The sequence below is a fragment of the Neoarius graeffei genome, chromosome 13 (assembly GCF_027579695.1).
Source record: "Neoarius graeffei isolate fNeoGra1 chromosome 13, fNeoGra1.pri, whole genome shotgun sequence".
In the NCBI taxonomy this organism is placed as follows: Eukaryota; Metazoa; Chordata; class Actinopteri; order Siluriformes; family Ariidae; genus Neoarius; species Neoarius graeffei.
In genome coordinates this window covers 53,234,808-53,249,192 of record NC_083581.1, presented here as the reverse complement: position 1 = coordinate 53,249,192, position 14,385 = coordinate 53,234,808, and the positions used below count along the sequence as shown (strand labels likewise).

General features: G+C 40.5%; 1 protein-coding gene across 4 annotated transcripts in view; it reads left to right on the top strand.

The window, feature by feature from the left end:
- kif3b (kinesin family member 3B) overlaps positions 1-14,385 on the top strand; it is a 39,302-nt gene that overhangs the window by 23,591 nt on the left and 1,326 nt on the right. For all 4 annotated transcript variants that reach the window (XM_060938029.1, XM_060938030.1, XM_060938031.1 and 1 more), the window contains exons 5-8: positions 2,510-2,628; positions 3,610-3,726; positions 3,987-4,092; positions 5,952-6,133. In XM_060938029.1, the coding sequence (XP_060794012.1) occupies positions 2,510-2,628; positions 3,610-3,726; positions 3,987-4,092; positions 5,952-6,133 (524 nt within the window). The remainder of the gene's footprint in view (positions 1-2,509; positions 2,629-3,609; positions 3,727-3,986; positions 4,093-5,951; positions 6,134-14,385) is intronic.

The window sequence follows — 14,385 nt, the reverse complement described above, 5'->3', positions numbered from 1 at the left end:
TTACAGTTTTCGAAACTGAAACCTCCGAACCGAGGCTGACATTCACACACTGTCGTCATGACCCAAACTCTTATTTCCCGGAAATGGCCCGGTGCTAGAGCTCAGTGGAACGCACTTTCCCTCTGTAATAAGCATAAACATGTCTGAAAGCGATTTCTTTAGTCTAATCCATTTATTTCGAATGGTGAACCGAATTGTATACACTCACTGGCTATTTTAATCGGAACACTGGCATGCGCAGTGTGTGATTGTTACACTCTTAGATTCTTACAGCACGATGATCTGGCTAGCGCCTGTATGAGGCAGTAGCCACAACAAAAACAATTTTGACTTTTTTGACCCTCAAAAAGTTGGAGGTTCTCTTTGAGACCAATGCCCATCTGTCCTGAAAGTTTCATGAAGACTGGTCCAGCCATTTTCCTGCAATATTGTTAACAAAAAAAAAAAAAACAAAGAAACCTGACCGAAAGCAATACCTCGCCCCCTGGTGGACTCCGTATCGGGCCAGGTAATTATACCTACAAAAGAGCATGTGTGTGTACTTGATAAGATCTTACACAGTGTAGGTGCCTAGTATAGTTAGGGCTGAGTGTGTATTGAATCGGTGCTGCATTAGCATAAATGTCTTTGCAAACATGTTGAGGTATTCTGATAGATATGTAACATTTTATTTATATTTTGTTAAGTTGTGCTAATTTGCATAGTTCAAGTACATGTGAGTACATTATTTTAGGTTTAATTGCAACTTTTTTTTAAATTAATTAATAAATTTATTTATTTATTTTTGTTTTCAGGCTAACTGTCTCTGGAAACTCCCCCGCTTTCTCTTTCGTATTCATTTATGACTACACCTGATTAAATTTATTTTTTCCTGTGTGTATGCATAGACAACCCAATTTCCAAAAAAGTTGGGAAACCGTGTAAAACATAAAAACAGAATATGAAGATTTGCAAATCATGGAAACCCTATATTTCATTGAAAATTGTACAAAGACAACATATCAAATGTTGAAATGGAGACATTTTTATTATTATTATTATTATTATTTTTTTTTTTTAATAGATGCTCATTTTTGAATTTGATGTCAGCAATATGTTTCAGAAAAGTTGGGACAAGGGCAACAAAACACTGAAAAAGTTGTTGTGTAATGCTTTTTAAAAAAAAACAAAACAAAACCTAATTTGGTTAATTGGCAACAGGTCAGTAACATGATTGGGTATAAAAAGAGCATCCCAGAGAGGTGGAGTCTCTCAGAAGTAAAGATGGGGATGGGTTCATCACTCTGTGAAAGACTGCATGGGCAAACAGTGCAACAACTTAAGAATAATGTTCCTAGTGTAAAACTGCAAAGAATTTGAGGATCACATCATCTACGGTACATAATATCATTAAAAGATTCAGAGAATCTGGAGAAATCTCTGTATGCAAGAGACAAGGCTGAAAACTGACATTGGATGCCTGTGATCTTCAGGCCCTCAGGAGACACTGTATTAAAAGCAGACACATGTCTGTAGTGGAAATTGTTATATGGGCTCAGGAACACTTCAGAAACCAATCGTCTGTGAAAACAGTTCATTACTGCATCCACAAATGCAAGTTAAAACCAGATATAAACAATATCCAGAAACACCGCCACCTTCTCGGGGCCCGAGCTCTTTTACGATGGACTGAGGCAAAGTGGAAAACTGTCCCAAGGTCTGACGAATCAAAAGTAGAAATTCTTCTTAGAAATCATGGACATCGCGTCCTTCAGGCTAAAGAGGAAGGGAAGCATCCGGCTCATCAGTGGACAGTTCAAAAGCCAGCATCTGTGATGGTATGAGGGTACATTAGTGCACATGACATATGGGTAGCTTGTACATCTGGGAAGGCATCATTAATGCTGAATGCCACATACACGTTTCAGAACAATATGTTGCCATCCAGAAAATCTTTTTCAGGGAAGGCCTTCCTTCTTTCAGCAGGACAATGTCATACTGCTTTCTGCACATATTAAAACTACATGGTTCCATAGTAAGAGTCTGGGTGCTAAACTGGCCTGCCTGCAGTCCAGACCTGTCTCCCGTTTAAAACATTTGGCGCATTATGAAGCGCAAAATATGACAAAGGAAACCCGAACTGTTGAGCAACTGAAATTGTATATCAGGCAAGAATGGGACAACATTTCTCTTTCAAAACTACAGCAATTGGTCTCCTCAGTTCCCAAACATTTACAGAGTGGTGTTAAAAGTAGAGGTGATGCAACACAGTGGTAAACATGCCCCGTCCCAACTTTTTTGAAACGTGTTGCTGGCATCGAATTCAAAATAAGCATCTATTTTTCAATAAACAATTAAATTTCTCACTTTCAACATGTGATATGTTGTCTTTGTACTATTTTCAATGAAATATTGGGTTTCCATGATTTTGCAAATGATCACCTTCTGTTTTTATTTACAGTTTACACAGCATCCCAACTTTTTTGGAATTGGGGTTGTAGTTCTTGAATTTTGCTTTTGTCTCACTCAGCTCTTTGCTAAGCTACAAGCAGTGAAAGCAGAGATCCATGACGTCCAGGAGGAGCATATTAAAGAGAGACAAGAGCTGGAGCAGACACAAAACGAATTGACCAGAGAACTCAAACTAAAGTATGAACACTTTCACATCTCTTTTCTGTGTCTCTTTTTCCTTAACGTTTTTTTTTTTTTAACAGTTGCTCCTGAGCAATGTGTCATTTCCCCTGCAGTCTCCTCCCTTGTTTTGTCTTTCATTTTGTACAGGTTTAGCTTTTGTCTTGTTTTTACTTGTTAGCGATATAAGCACCTCCTGAATAATGTAAGCTTCTCCTGTTTTGGTGGTGTTGAATGTGTGTGTATGTCCTGGTGTCAACAGTAGGGGGGGGTATTGCATAGAAAACACTGTGAAAGTGGTTCTCTGATGCCCCTTTTCCACCAAATCAGTTCCAGGGCTGGTTCGGGGCTGGTGCTGGTTCAAAACTCGTTCAACTTGCGAGCCAGCTGAGAACCAGTTTGCTTTTCCATAGCTCGTGGTGCTAAGGGAAGCCACGTCATTATGTCGTTGTATACGTCATTACGTCGCTGTATATGTCAGTTACGTTGCTACGTTTGCATAAACCTTGGCGCGAATATTGAAGCAAAAACAACACGGAAGAAGCAGCAGCAACAATAATAATAATGGATGAGGATGACTTCGCATTTGTACAGCTGCTGCTTCTCGTCGCTTAAAAATGGCGATCTTTCGCGGTCTTGTTATTGTTGTTGGTCTTAACAACTCCGCCCCCCTGCTGATGTAAGCGGTTCTTTCCTCTGGCCCAGCAGAGAGTTGATGCTAGCCTGGAACCGGTTTTTCTGGCCCCAGAGCCAGTTCTTTGTCAGTGGAAACAGAAAACCCGGTTCCAAACTAAGCACTGGCCCCGAACCAGCCCTGGAACTGCTTTGGTGGAAAAGGGGCATGAAAGAATATCTGGCTGAAAGTAGGAACTTGAGTGCTGCTTCATGTGGGAGTTTTAAGTCAGGTCTGAAGATTTCAGTTCCTGAACAGCGAGATGATCTTGTTCCACTTGCAGGAGGCTCCTTTTTAAACTTTGACCTCTGGTTTGTTTTTACCAGGCACTTGATCATCGAGAACTTCATTCCATTGGAGGAGAAGAATAAGATCATGTCAAGGGCCACTTTTGACGAGGAGGATGACACCTGGAAAATGAAACCCATTACCCGCGTTCAAGAGTATGTAAACACGTAATAGCACAGCTGTATTAGGGCGCGTCTTTAGATTAATCTAATTTACTGTGCATGTTGGTTATCTTCATGAGAGTTGTTTGTACTCTTTCTTGATTTTAATTCAATTTAAGTTGGCTTTATTTGCATGCATACTTGTGTACGGTTTGCGAATAATAAATCTTTATTACTAATATTAGCAGTAGTTGTAGCATTAATAACATTTAGCATAGAACAGGAAGAATTTAAATCGTCTCTCCATTGCTCAGTGATCAGCAGATGATGACGAGGCCAGCGTCTGCAGTGGGATACAGGAGGCCACTGAGTCAACATGCACGCGTGGTCATGATGATGCGCCCTGATCCTAGATATAGGGTGCGTCTACACCAGGATACATCTCACACACATTGTTCGCATTAGGGATGTAACAAATCTGATGACTTGGATTGAGTGAATCAGTTTAAAAGGTATTGAAATTAATTGAAGCAACAATAAAAAAATAAAAAAAAAGAGAAATTATTTGATAGGTGATTTATTACAGATTGTTTAGTGATTATTCTAGAAAAAGAACGGACACATGGTGGATGGGGAAAATATTTGCAAACTATTGTGCAAAAAGGCTAGCTAGGTATTTCGCCCGTAACTCTGATACATAAAATGGTCTCCTGTACATCATTTTATGGATAATTGTCGACCTCATCCTGGAGTCTGAACAAAGTTGGTCATGTGTTGATTGGCGACTACTAAATTGAATCATATAGTCGCAGATTTAGTTCTATCGTCCACCAATAGGTGGTGGAGGCACGTTTTGGGGTTGTCCATCTGTCTCTCTCAGATCCTCATGAGTATAATATTCCAAGAACAAGTGGTTAAATGTTTGGAGAATTTATATGGAATTATATAGATTTTGGAATTGATCCAAACAGGGTGAAGGTAACATCAAGGTCTGGCAGTTTTTCTTCAATAGCTGCTTTCATTTTTGAAGTATATTTTAAGGATATTTGAAGCTAATAAGTGTTGCCAGGCAAAACAAACCTCACCCGGCAGCACTTATTTTATACCTATATGTTGATAATGGTAATATTTCTCAATCATCAGCTGTCAGGTTATAGTCCTATGAAAATCCATGACCTTGAGTTTGACATTTGTCATTCAAGGTCAAAGGTCATGGTGCCAAATGAAAGCCCATATAGCATGTCCGATAAGTTGATAATGGTAAACATCTGGCTACCATCAACCGTTTTCAAGTTACAGCCCTCTGAAAAATCGTGATCTTGAGTTTGACCTTTCAGGGTCACTCAAGGTCAAAAGATCATGGTGCCAAATAAAAGGCCATATGGGAGTTCCTATATGCTCATAATAGTAAACCTCTATCGGCAACCGTTTTTGAGTTATAATGGAAAATGTTATTTTAACTGAAAGGTTGACCTTTCCGGTGATCTTGACCCGATTACCCCCAAAATTTAATTGGGTAATCTACGGACCATTGCCCACCTACCCTGAAACTTTGAAGTCAATTGGTGCAACTGTCTAGACACTAGATTGTTCTCTCTCTCTCTGTCTCACACACACACACACACACACACACACACACACACACACACACACACACACACACAAGGTCAAAGGTCATGGTGCCAAATGAAAGCCCATATATGACTTCCTATATGTTGATAATGATAAATATCTTTAACCGTTTTCGAGTTATAATGGAAAATATGCAAATTTTAGCAATGACCTTGACCCCCAACTGCTAAGAAAACTATGAGAGATGCCCCATCATGTAACACATCGATGGAAGCAGAATTGAAAGACGAACAGTTTGGAATTGGTTTGAAGTAAATATGATATGAAGGAAGATATTGTAGGAAAGGGGAAAAAAAAAACAACAAAAAACAATTTCGACCTTTTTGGTGACCTTGACCAGATGACCCTCAAAATGTTGGAGGTTCTATTTCAGACCAATGGCCATCTATCCTGAAAGTTTCATGAAGATCGGTTCAGTCATTTTCCCATAATGTTGCTAACAAAGAAACCCCACTGAAAACAATGCCTTGCCCCCGGTGGACTCCGCCCCGGGTGAGGTAACTAGACTATTGGCAATGGAGGCATTGCCATCTAATTGTTTAAAAAAAAAAAAATCTGCACTTTTTTTCCCCTTCGATCAGGAATAAATAAGAAACTGCTCTTTCTTGTTCTGTAACTTTCTACTTCCTGCCCACCTTACCTGTCAGGCTGAGAATATCCTGATGCTGGAACTTGACTTGCCCACACGCACCACTAAAGAGTACGAGGAACCCATGATCGCGCCAAAGGTGGCTGCAGCTTTAGAAGATGCACTGAGAGAAGAGGAGGATATCCAAGTGGATGCTTCAACCTTGGGACATGGTGGATTCAACAAGAAACCAAAAACAAGGTGAGAGCAACTCCCGTTCACTGTCTATTCTCTCATCTATATTTCTCAATTTGTCTGAATTGCCCCCTGTTCATGCACTGTGACTGCTGCTTTGTAGTCCTGTCTGTAACAGTGAGTGTGTTGTCTTGGTGGATCTCCACAATACTGCTGATTCCATTCAAGCAAGCTGCAGATGGAACATCTACTGAACGCCACTAGAGGGCATCATTAGGCAGTTCTGCTTCGCTTTTCAATGGTTATGATGTCCATCATATACAAGTAAACCCTTTGGAATTACATTTTATATATAAACTTGCCTTAAATATGGTATTATTTTCATCTAAGTTACAGTCATGAACAAACACTATAGACCCCTTCGCAGTAAACGTCATTCATACGCAAGCGGAAATTGCGCGCACAGCCTGGACCCAAAAAAGACTCAGAAATGCCTAGTTGTGGTGTTGTCGGGTGTCAGAATCGTAGCAGCGATGGGGTTAAAATGTTCAGAATTCCAGCAGGATTTCCCCCATTCCAAAAAAAATCGCCGACGTCTATGACTACAAGCCATCAAACGTGTAGACTGGGATGAAAGCACTATCAAAAATGCGCAGGTTTGCAGCGCCCACTTCATCACAGGTAAGATCAGGCTATTTATTAAATCTTTCTTTTATTCTTTCTAGTCTTCGTTTATTGATGTAGCAAAATACTTTGGTAATGTTTGTCTGATTAGCTGGGTCATAGTTACACAATGTAATGAATATTGTTAGCATGTTAACTTAGCTTTGCATGCAATTTTGTTTGTAGGAGAGGTCTCGCTTGACTCAAGCAGTCCAGATTTTGTGCCATCATTATTTGTGTATGCCGAAAATCACAATTTTAAAGCAAGGATGGAAAGGTAAAATTGTGTGCCCTCACTCTAAATGCCAACTTGCGTTGACTGCGCTAACCTAGCTCCCGCCCCGTTCAGTTTCATTTCTGCTCTCTGCCTCTTGCTTTTTACGCAGCTCTGATTTCTCTTAGCTGCACTCTTTATCATTCCTTTCATGCCATTACCTCCTGCAAATTGCTGTTTAGTGTTGGGATTTGCTGTTGTAGCTAAAGCCACATTGCCATCACATCACTGGCATAATTTGATTAAAACAAAATATGAATGTCCCATTGTTAATCAAGTTGTACATGCCCACACAACATAATCATATGCGTCTAAAGACTTGTAGGCACGAAGTTTTTCATGGGTGTACACTGAAGTCTTGTCAATAAGGTACGAGTATATATCTGGCCATTGTATACCAGGGAACTTACTAACATCGTCCGTCCACTCTTTCATTAAATGCGGATCCGGTAGGCGATGTCCACTTGTTAGAGTTAACTTATTTATGTAGCATTCTCGATCTTGTAACGACAATTGTTTGGCATAATCTGACAGCTCATAATGCCGGTCTATGGGCAGCGCCATTGTTTCTGGGTCCAGGCTGCGCGCGCATCCTGGCAACGGTCGGTTTGTTTACAAACATGCGAAGGGGTCTATTTATTTTAAATAACACAATTATCTTTCATGTAAACATTCACAAAGCTGGTCAAAAAAGTAAGTGAACCCTTGGATTTTATAACTGGTTGAACTTCCTTTGGCAGCAGTAACCTCACACAAGCAGTTTTGGTAGCTGCGGATCAGACCTGCAAAATGTTGAGGAGGAATTTTGGAGCATTCATCCTTCCAGAACTAGTTTAACTCAGCCATATTCTTAGGATGTCTCATGTGAATGGCTCTCTATTGCAGGGGTCACCATACTTTTTTCTCTGGGGGCCACATTGTCGTTCCTGACTGTGATGGGGGGCCGGGGTCGGGTCAGCTATATAACATAGAATTGTATGACCCAGACAAATATGACCACCAGCAGGCCTCACTGTGTAGTAGAGATTACTAGCCTGGCACAGCCATCCCCACTACTATATCCACACTACTAGATCAACACTTGATTCCTGGCACATATTTGTTTATCTTTACTAGTGGTTTGCAAAAGTAGTAATCGAGTCTTCACGCTTTGTTTTAATTTGAAATACCACAGATATTCCATTTATTTATTTTCTAATAAAAATAACATCAAAGCTGTCAAGGTAAGAAACATCTGCCTAGTTGAGGTGATTGACACTGGCAAAGGTGAGTGAAAAATTATAAATTGTAGGTAGGCCTGTTGATATTAATATTAACAATAATTGTGTGCAGCACTTAATAAAGGTCAAATAAATAGGCCTATAAAATAAATACATTTTAAAATACAGTGAAATTATAATATGATCAATAGATCACAGCAGTTGTGCTGTGTCCTGCACGTCATTGCTCTCATCCATGGCCAAAGCAAAAAACTCGAATTCTGACGCTCTCTCATTCAGCTGGTCATACACGTTGTCCCCCAAATCTTTGGTTCGCCTGGTTGATCTGGGTTTGGCGAAGGAATACATTCTGTTGTGCAGCCAGTCCGCATTTCATCCTCCGAATCCTGTCTTCTCTTGTTTGCCCTCGTGAACTAGCATACTCTTTGTGGCGGGTTTTGTAGTGACAATGCGGATTATATTCTTTGAAAACCGACACACTTTCTTTACATACAAGATAAACTGCACGGTCCTTACACTGAACGAAAAAATAATCGGTGGTCCACTGTTCTTTAAAAACTCTGCACTCTCTGTCAACTTTTCGCTGACCGCTAGCCATTTTGCTGTCCCGAATACTGACAGTTCTCTGTGCGTGCGCTGCCTGTCACTGCTTGATCGCGAGCATATGACGAAAATTCGGAAAATATGAATAGTTCATTTTATAACTAAATATCAATTTTAATTGATAAAATCAACAAAATACAAGATGCAGACATGTTATTTGCCAAAAAGCAATTTAAAAAAATAGGCCATGACCACTTTTGGGGATTGCCTCATAGGACCGGCTCAAGTGGTGAGGGGCTGGGGGGCCGGTCAAAGGGGGGTGGCGGGCCGGAGTCGGCCCGCAGTTTGATGATCCTTGCTCTATTGGGTTAAGGTGTAGGATCTGACTGGGCCGTTTCAAAAGGCGTATTTTCCTTTTTTTAATTTTTTTTAAGTCATTCATTCTACTTAGCTTCAGCTGGCAGACAGCCACCCTGACATTGTCCTGTAGGATACCTTGATAAGCTTGGGAATTTATTTTCCCCTCATTGATGGCAAGCAGTCCAGGCCCTGAGGCATCAAAGCATCCCCAAATCAAGGTGCTCCATCCTCTGTACTTCACCATTGGGATGAAGTATCCATGTGCTCTTTTTCCACCTTGCATAGTGCTGGATGTTGCTTTTATTCAAATCAAAATTTCTTGATCGTGCGTCTTCTGACATCTCTCCTTTGCGAGGCATGGTTCACATCAGCAGATGCTTCTTGTGAATAGCAAACTTCAAAATTTTTGAGTGTCAGAGTAGCTCTAACCCACATCTCTAGACTCCTTTCATTGATTGGACTCCAGGTTTGCTAACTCTTGACTCCTCCAATTAGCTTTTGTTGAAGTCATTAGCCCAGGGGTTCACATACTTTTTCCAGCATACACTGTGAATGTTTGAATGATGTATTCAATATGGACAAGAACAAAGCAATAATTTGTGTGTTATTAGTTAAAACAGATAATTTATACGTAAATGCAGGTAATTCCAAAGGGTTCACTTACTTTTGCAGCCTATAATCTGAAAGCACAATATTGAGAGAACTCCTGAAATTCCCCACTGCACCACAACTGGTGGTGTCTGAGCAGTGTTTCCTGGCATTCAGAGTCCGCGTATAACCCTGCTGTTGGATGATGTCACATGATGTACAGGGTGGTTATGAAGAACAGCCATCACAGAAGAAGTGATGGAGATGGATGATCATACAAAAGTGTCTACTGAGATCACTAAGGCTCCTTTCAGACCTGGTATTAACGTGTACTGGGTGATCAGAACAGCTCTGAGTAGGTCTGTTCACACCTGGCATTTATTGTATCTCCACACCTATATCAAGTGAGCGCTTGTGATCAGACCTCATGTCTGTGGTCTATATGCAAATAAACATTTAAATCATTTCCATTTGCAAAGACCAAACGTGATGATGTTTTTAAATCAGCGGGAGGAAGCCGTGCACGTCCTGAGCCTTTTAGCTGGTATCACAGGTAGTTGCCCGGCAAATGAAAATATTAATGCCAAAATATCTGGTGGGAAATATGCCAAATAAATAAATTTTATTAATAGCATATGAAAAAGCCTAATATTGTGTGGCCTATAAAACATGTTGCCAAGACAATTAACATATTATGTAATGTATATTATCGCCTCTGAGATTCACTTAGTATTTGGTCTTGTGACTAAGTGAAATCAAAAGCCTGTAGAACACAGCGCGCACACTCCGAACAGCCCTGTGCTTTAACTCGACTCTGCATATTAGTACAACTCTGAACTGAAGTTTATTAAAAAAAAAAGTGATGTTGCAGAAGTCAGCAAGACTACGGAAAAGCATCAAGCTACTAAAGAAATGGAAGACGTGACGGTCAAAAAAGAGACGCATATCTCATGTAGATGAATGTCTTTTATTTAATTAACAATCGCAAGGGAACTTTTATTTATTTATTTATTTATTTCTTCCTTCCATTGTTGTAGCCTGCAGTGCCAGTCAAAAGTTTGGACACAGCTACTTATTCAAAGGTTTTTTTTTTTTTTTTGTATTTTGAATGTTTTCTACATTGTAGAACAATACTGAAGACATCACAACTATGGAATAACAGATACATAATTATGTGGTAAACAAAAGTGTTAAATGTTTCATATGTTCTTCAAAGTATCCAGCGTTTACTTTGACACTTTGCACGCTATTGGCATTATCTTAAAGTGCATATTCTGGACCAATTTCGTTTTTTTTTTTTTAATATGAAAGTATATCCCTTTACACACTCATCCAGAAGGGTAATTTTGCACAAGGCCATCTGTCTACAGCAGAAAAAATAAAATAACAAAATGCGTCTGGAAAAATCCCAAGGGAGTCTGGAGCCAGATTCATGACGTCACCTGCAAAAGCGCCAGCAGGCTGCGAGAGCTTTGCACGGTTTCAGTGCACAGCCTGTGTAGACCAAGCGCTCCCATTTCTCTCTCTCATCGTCCGGTCTTTTGGGAAACGATGAGTACTAATCCCATTAAGATTGGTGTTGCTACACCCTCCTACGATACATCCGTTAACCATTTTAATAATTATGTGATAACGTTGAAGAAATTTACAGAAAACCACCAGGTCGTTTTCTCATAAACAAACCAGTGCTGGCGTAGGATTCAGAGGGAGGCGTCCCGCAGATGACGCCACGAAAATCAACGTTTGCTGAGAAACCCAAATGCCAAGTTTTTTCAGAGGCGGACCAATTCGCCTCAAATGGCTTGATTTCAACTGAATTTTTCTGGTATTGGTATTGCGCAAGGTAAAAAAATTACGCAAAATGTGACCGATATTTGACCAAAGTTTAATATAAAATAGGAAAATTACATTGATCTTGCGCCTGAATTTACCCGTGATATGCACTTTAACCAGCTTCATGAGGTAGTCACCTGGAATGCTTTTCAGTTAACCGATGTCTCAAAACTGTTGATTTATTTATTTAGTGCAATTTCTTGCCTTCTTAATGTGTTCGAGATCAAACCGTAAATAGCCCCATTGCACAACTGCAGTAATCTGTATCGTCAAGAGCTGCTCAACTAAGTAATGAGAGAGAACAGTCCGTGTAACTCATCCACCAGCTCCTAACGCTGGCATTTAAAAAAACAAAAAAAACACACGGACAAATAAACCAACATTGCATTGTTGTCCAGGCTTTATTGAGCCTACATACAATGGAGGAAATGCAGTGCGATTCTGATGTCTAAATTAAATGTGAACATTTAAATTAAATGTTCTTGTCCTTTATCCCCCGCTGGCTGAAAGGCCTGAAGAGGGATTTATGTCATGGCGATTTTCGTCCGTCCGTCCCGGGAAGGGTGCTCACCTTCTGAAATCAACTCCTCTTGCAATTTTTGGAGGCATTTCACGAAACTTTGCAGGATTCTTTATTTGTCGGTAATATGCGTGTTGTAATTTCGTTAAATTGGGTCACACTTACCAGAGTTACAGCCCTTGATTAACAAAATTACACTTTGACAGTTTCATGAGTGTTTTCCTTCTGAAATCAACTCCTCTCACAATTTTTGGATGAATTTCTCGAAGCTTGGCAAAAGGCCTTGTTATATGACAGTAATACACATATTGCGATTTAATTTCGTTTGTGAAAATTTTACCAGAGTTTTGACCCTTGATTAAATAACTTTGACAATTTCATGAGGGTGTACGTTCTTCTGAAATCAACTCCTCTCACAATTTGTGGAGGAATTTCACCCAACTTTGCAAAAGGCTTTGTTATATGACAGTTATACGCATAGTGAAATTTCATTTAATTTGGGCAAATTTTACCAGTTTTATGCCCTTGATTATTAACAAACCTGTACTTGGGCAATTTCATCAAGATGTGCTTGCTTTCTGAAATCAATTTTCATCCCCCGCTTTCCGAAATGCCCGAAGGGGGATTATGTCATGGCGATGTCCGTTCATCCTGGGAAGGGGTACTCGCCTTCTGAAATCAACTCCTCTTTCAATTTTTGGAGGAATTTCACGAAACTTGACAGGATTCTCTGATATATGTCAGTAATGCGCGTATTGTAATTTCATTCAATTCAGTTACATTTTACCAGTGTTATGGTGCAGTTGCCAGCGGGGGATATTGTGCTCTCGGAGCACTCTTGTATAGTGTTGACTATGGAGAGGGAGAAGTTCCTCGAACTGTTTGGTCCTGAAGCGTCTCATGCCACAGTTAGTCACAGAGATCACATTTTTCCTCATGCTGATGTTTGGTGTGAACATGAACTGGAACTCTTGACCTGTATCTGCATGAGTTTATGCATTGTGCTGCTGCCACTTGATTGGCTGTTTGGATAACTGCATAAAGGAGCAGGTGTTCTTATTAAAGTGGACAATGAGTGTATGTATTTATATACGTACAGCGGGGCAAAAAAGTATTTAGTCAGCCACCAATTGTGCAAGTTCTCCCACTTAAAAAGATGAGAGAGGCCTGTAATTTTCATCATAGGTACACTTCAACTATGAGAGACAGAATGGGGGGAAAGAATCCAGGAAATCACATTGTAGGATTTTTAATGAATTAATTGGTAAATTCCTCGGTAAAATAAGTATTTGGTCACCTACAAACAAGATTTCTGGCTCTCACAGACCTGTAACAACAACTTTAAGAGGCTCCTCTGTCCTCCACTCGTTACCTGTATTAATGGCACCTGTTTGAACTCGTTATCAGTATAAAAGACACCTGTCCACAACCTCAAACAGTCACACTCCAAACTCCACTATGGCCAAGACCAAAGAGCTGTCAAAGGACACCAGAAACAAAATTGTAGACCTGCACCAGGCTGGGAAGACTGAATCTGCAATAGGTAAGCAGCTTGGTGTGAAGAAATCAACTGTGGGAGCAATTATTAGAAAATGGAAGACATACAAGACCACTGATAATCTCCCTCGATCTGGGGCTCCACGCAAGATCTCACCCCGTGGGGTCAAAATGATCACAAGAACGGTGAGCAAAAATCCCAGAACCACACGGGGGACCTAGTGCATGACCTGCAGAGAGCTGGGACCAAAGTAACAAAGGCCTACCATCAGTAACACACTACGCCACCAGGGACTCAAATCCTGCAGTGCCAGACGTGTCCCCCTGCTTAAGCCAGTACATGTTCAGGCCCGTCTGAAGTTTGCTAGAGAGCATTTGGATGATCCAGAAGAGGACTGAGAGAATGTCATATGGTCAGATGAAACCAAAATAGAACTTTTTGGTAAAAACTCAACTTGTGTTTGGAGGAGAAAGAATGCTGAGTTGCATCCAAAGAACACCATACCTACTGTGAAGCATGGGGGTGGAAACATCATGCTTTGGGGCTGTTTTTCTGCAAAGGGACCAGGACGACTGATCCGTGTAAAAGAAAGAATGAATGGGGCCATGTATCGTGAGATTTTGAGTGAAAACCTCCTTCCATCAGCAAGGGCACTGAAGATGAAACGTGGCTGGGTCTTTCAGCATGACAATGATCCCAAACACACCGCCCGGGCAACGAAGGAGTGGCTTTGTAAGAAGCATTTCAAGGTCCTGGAGTGGCCTAGCCAGTCTCCAGATCTCAACCCCATAGAAAATCTTTGGAGGGAGTTGAAAGTCC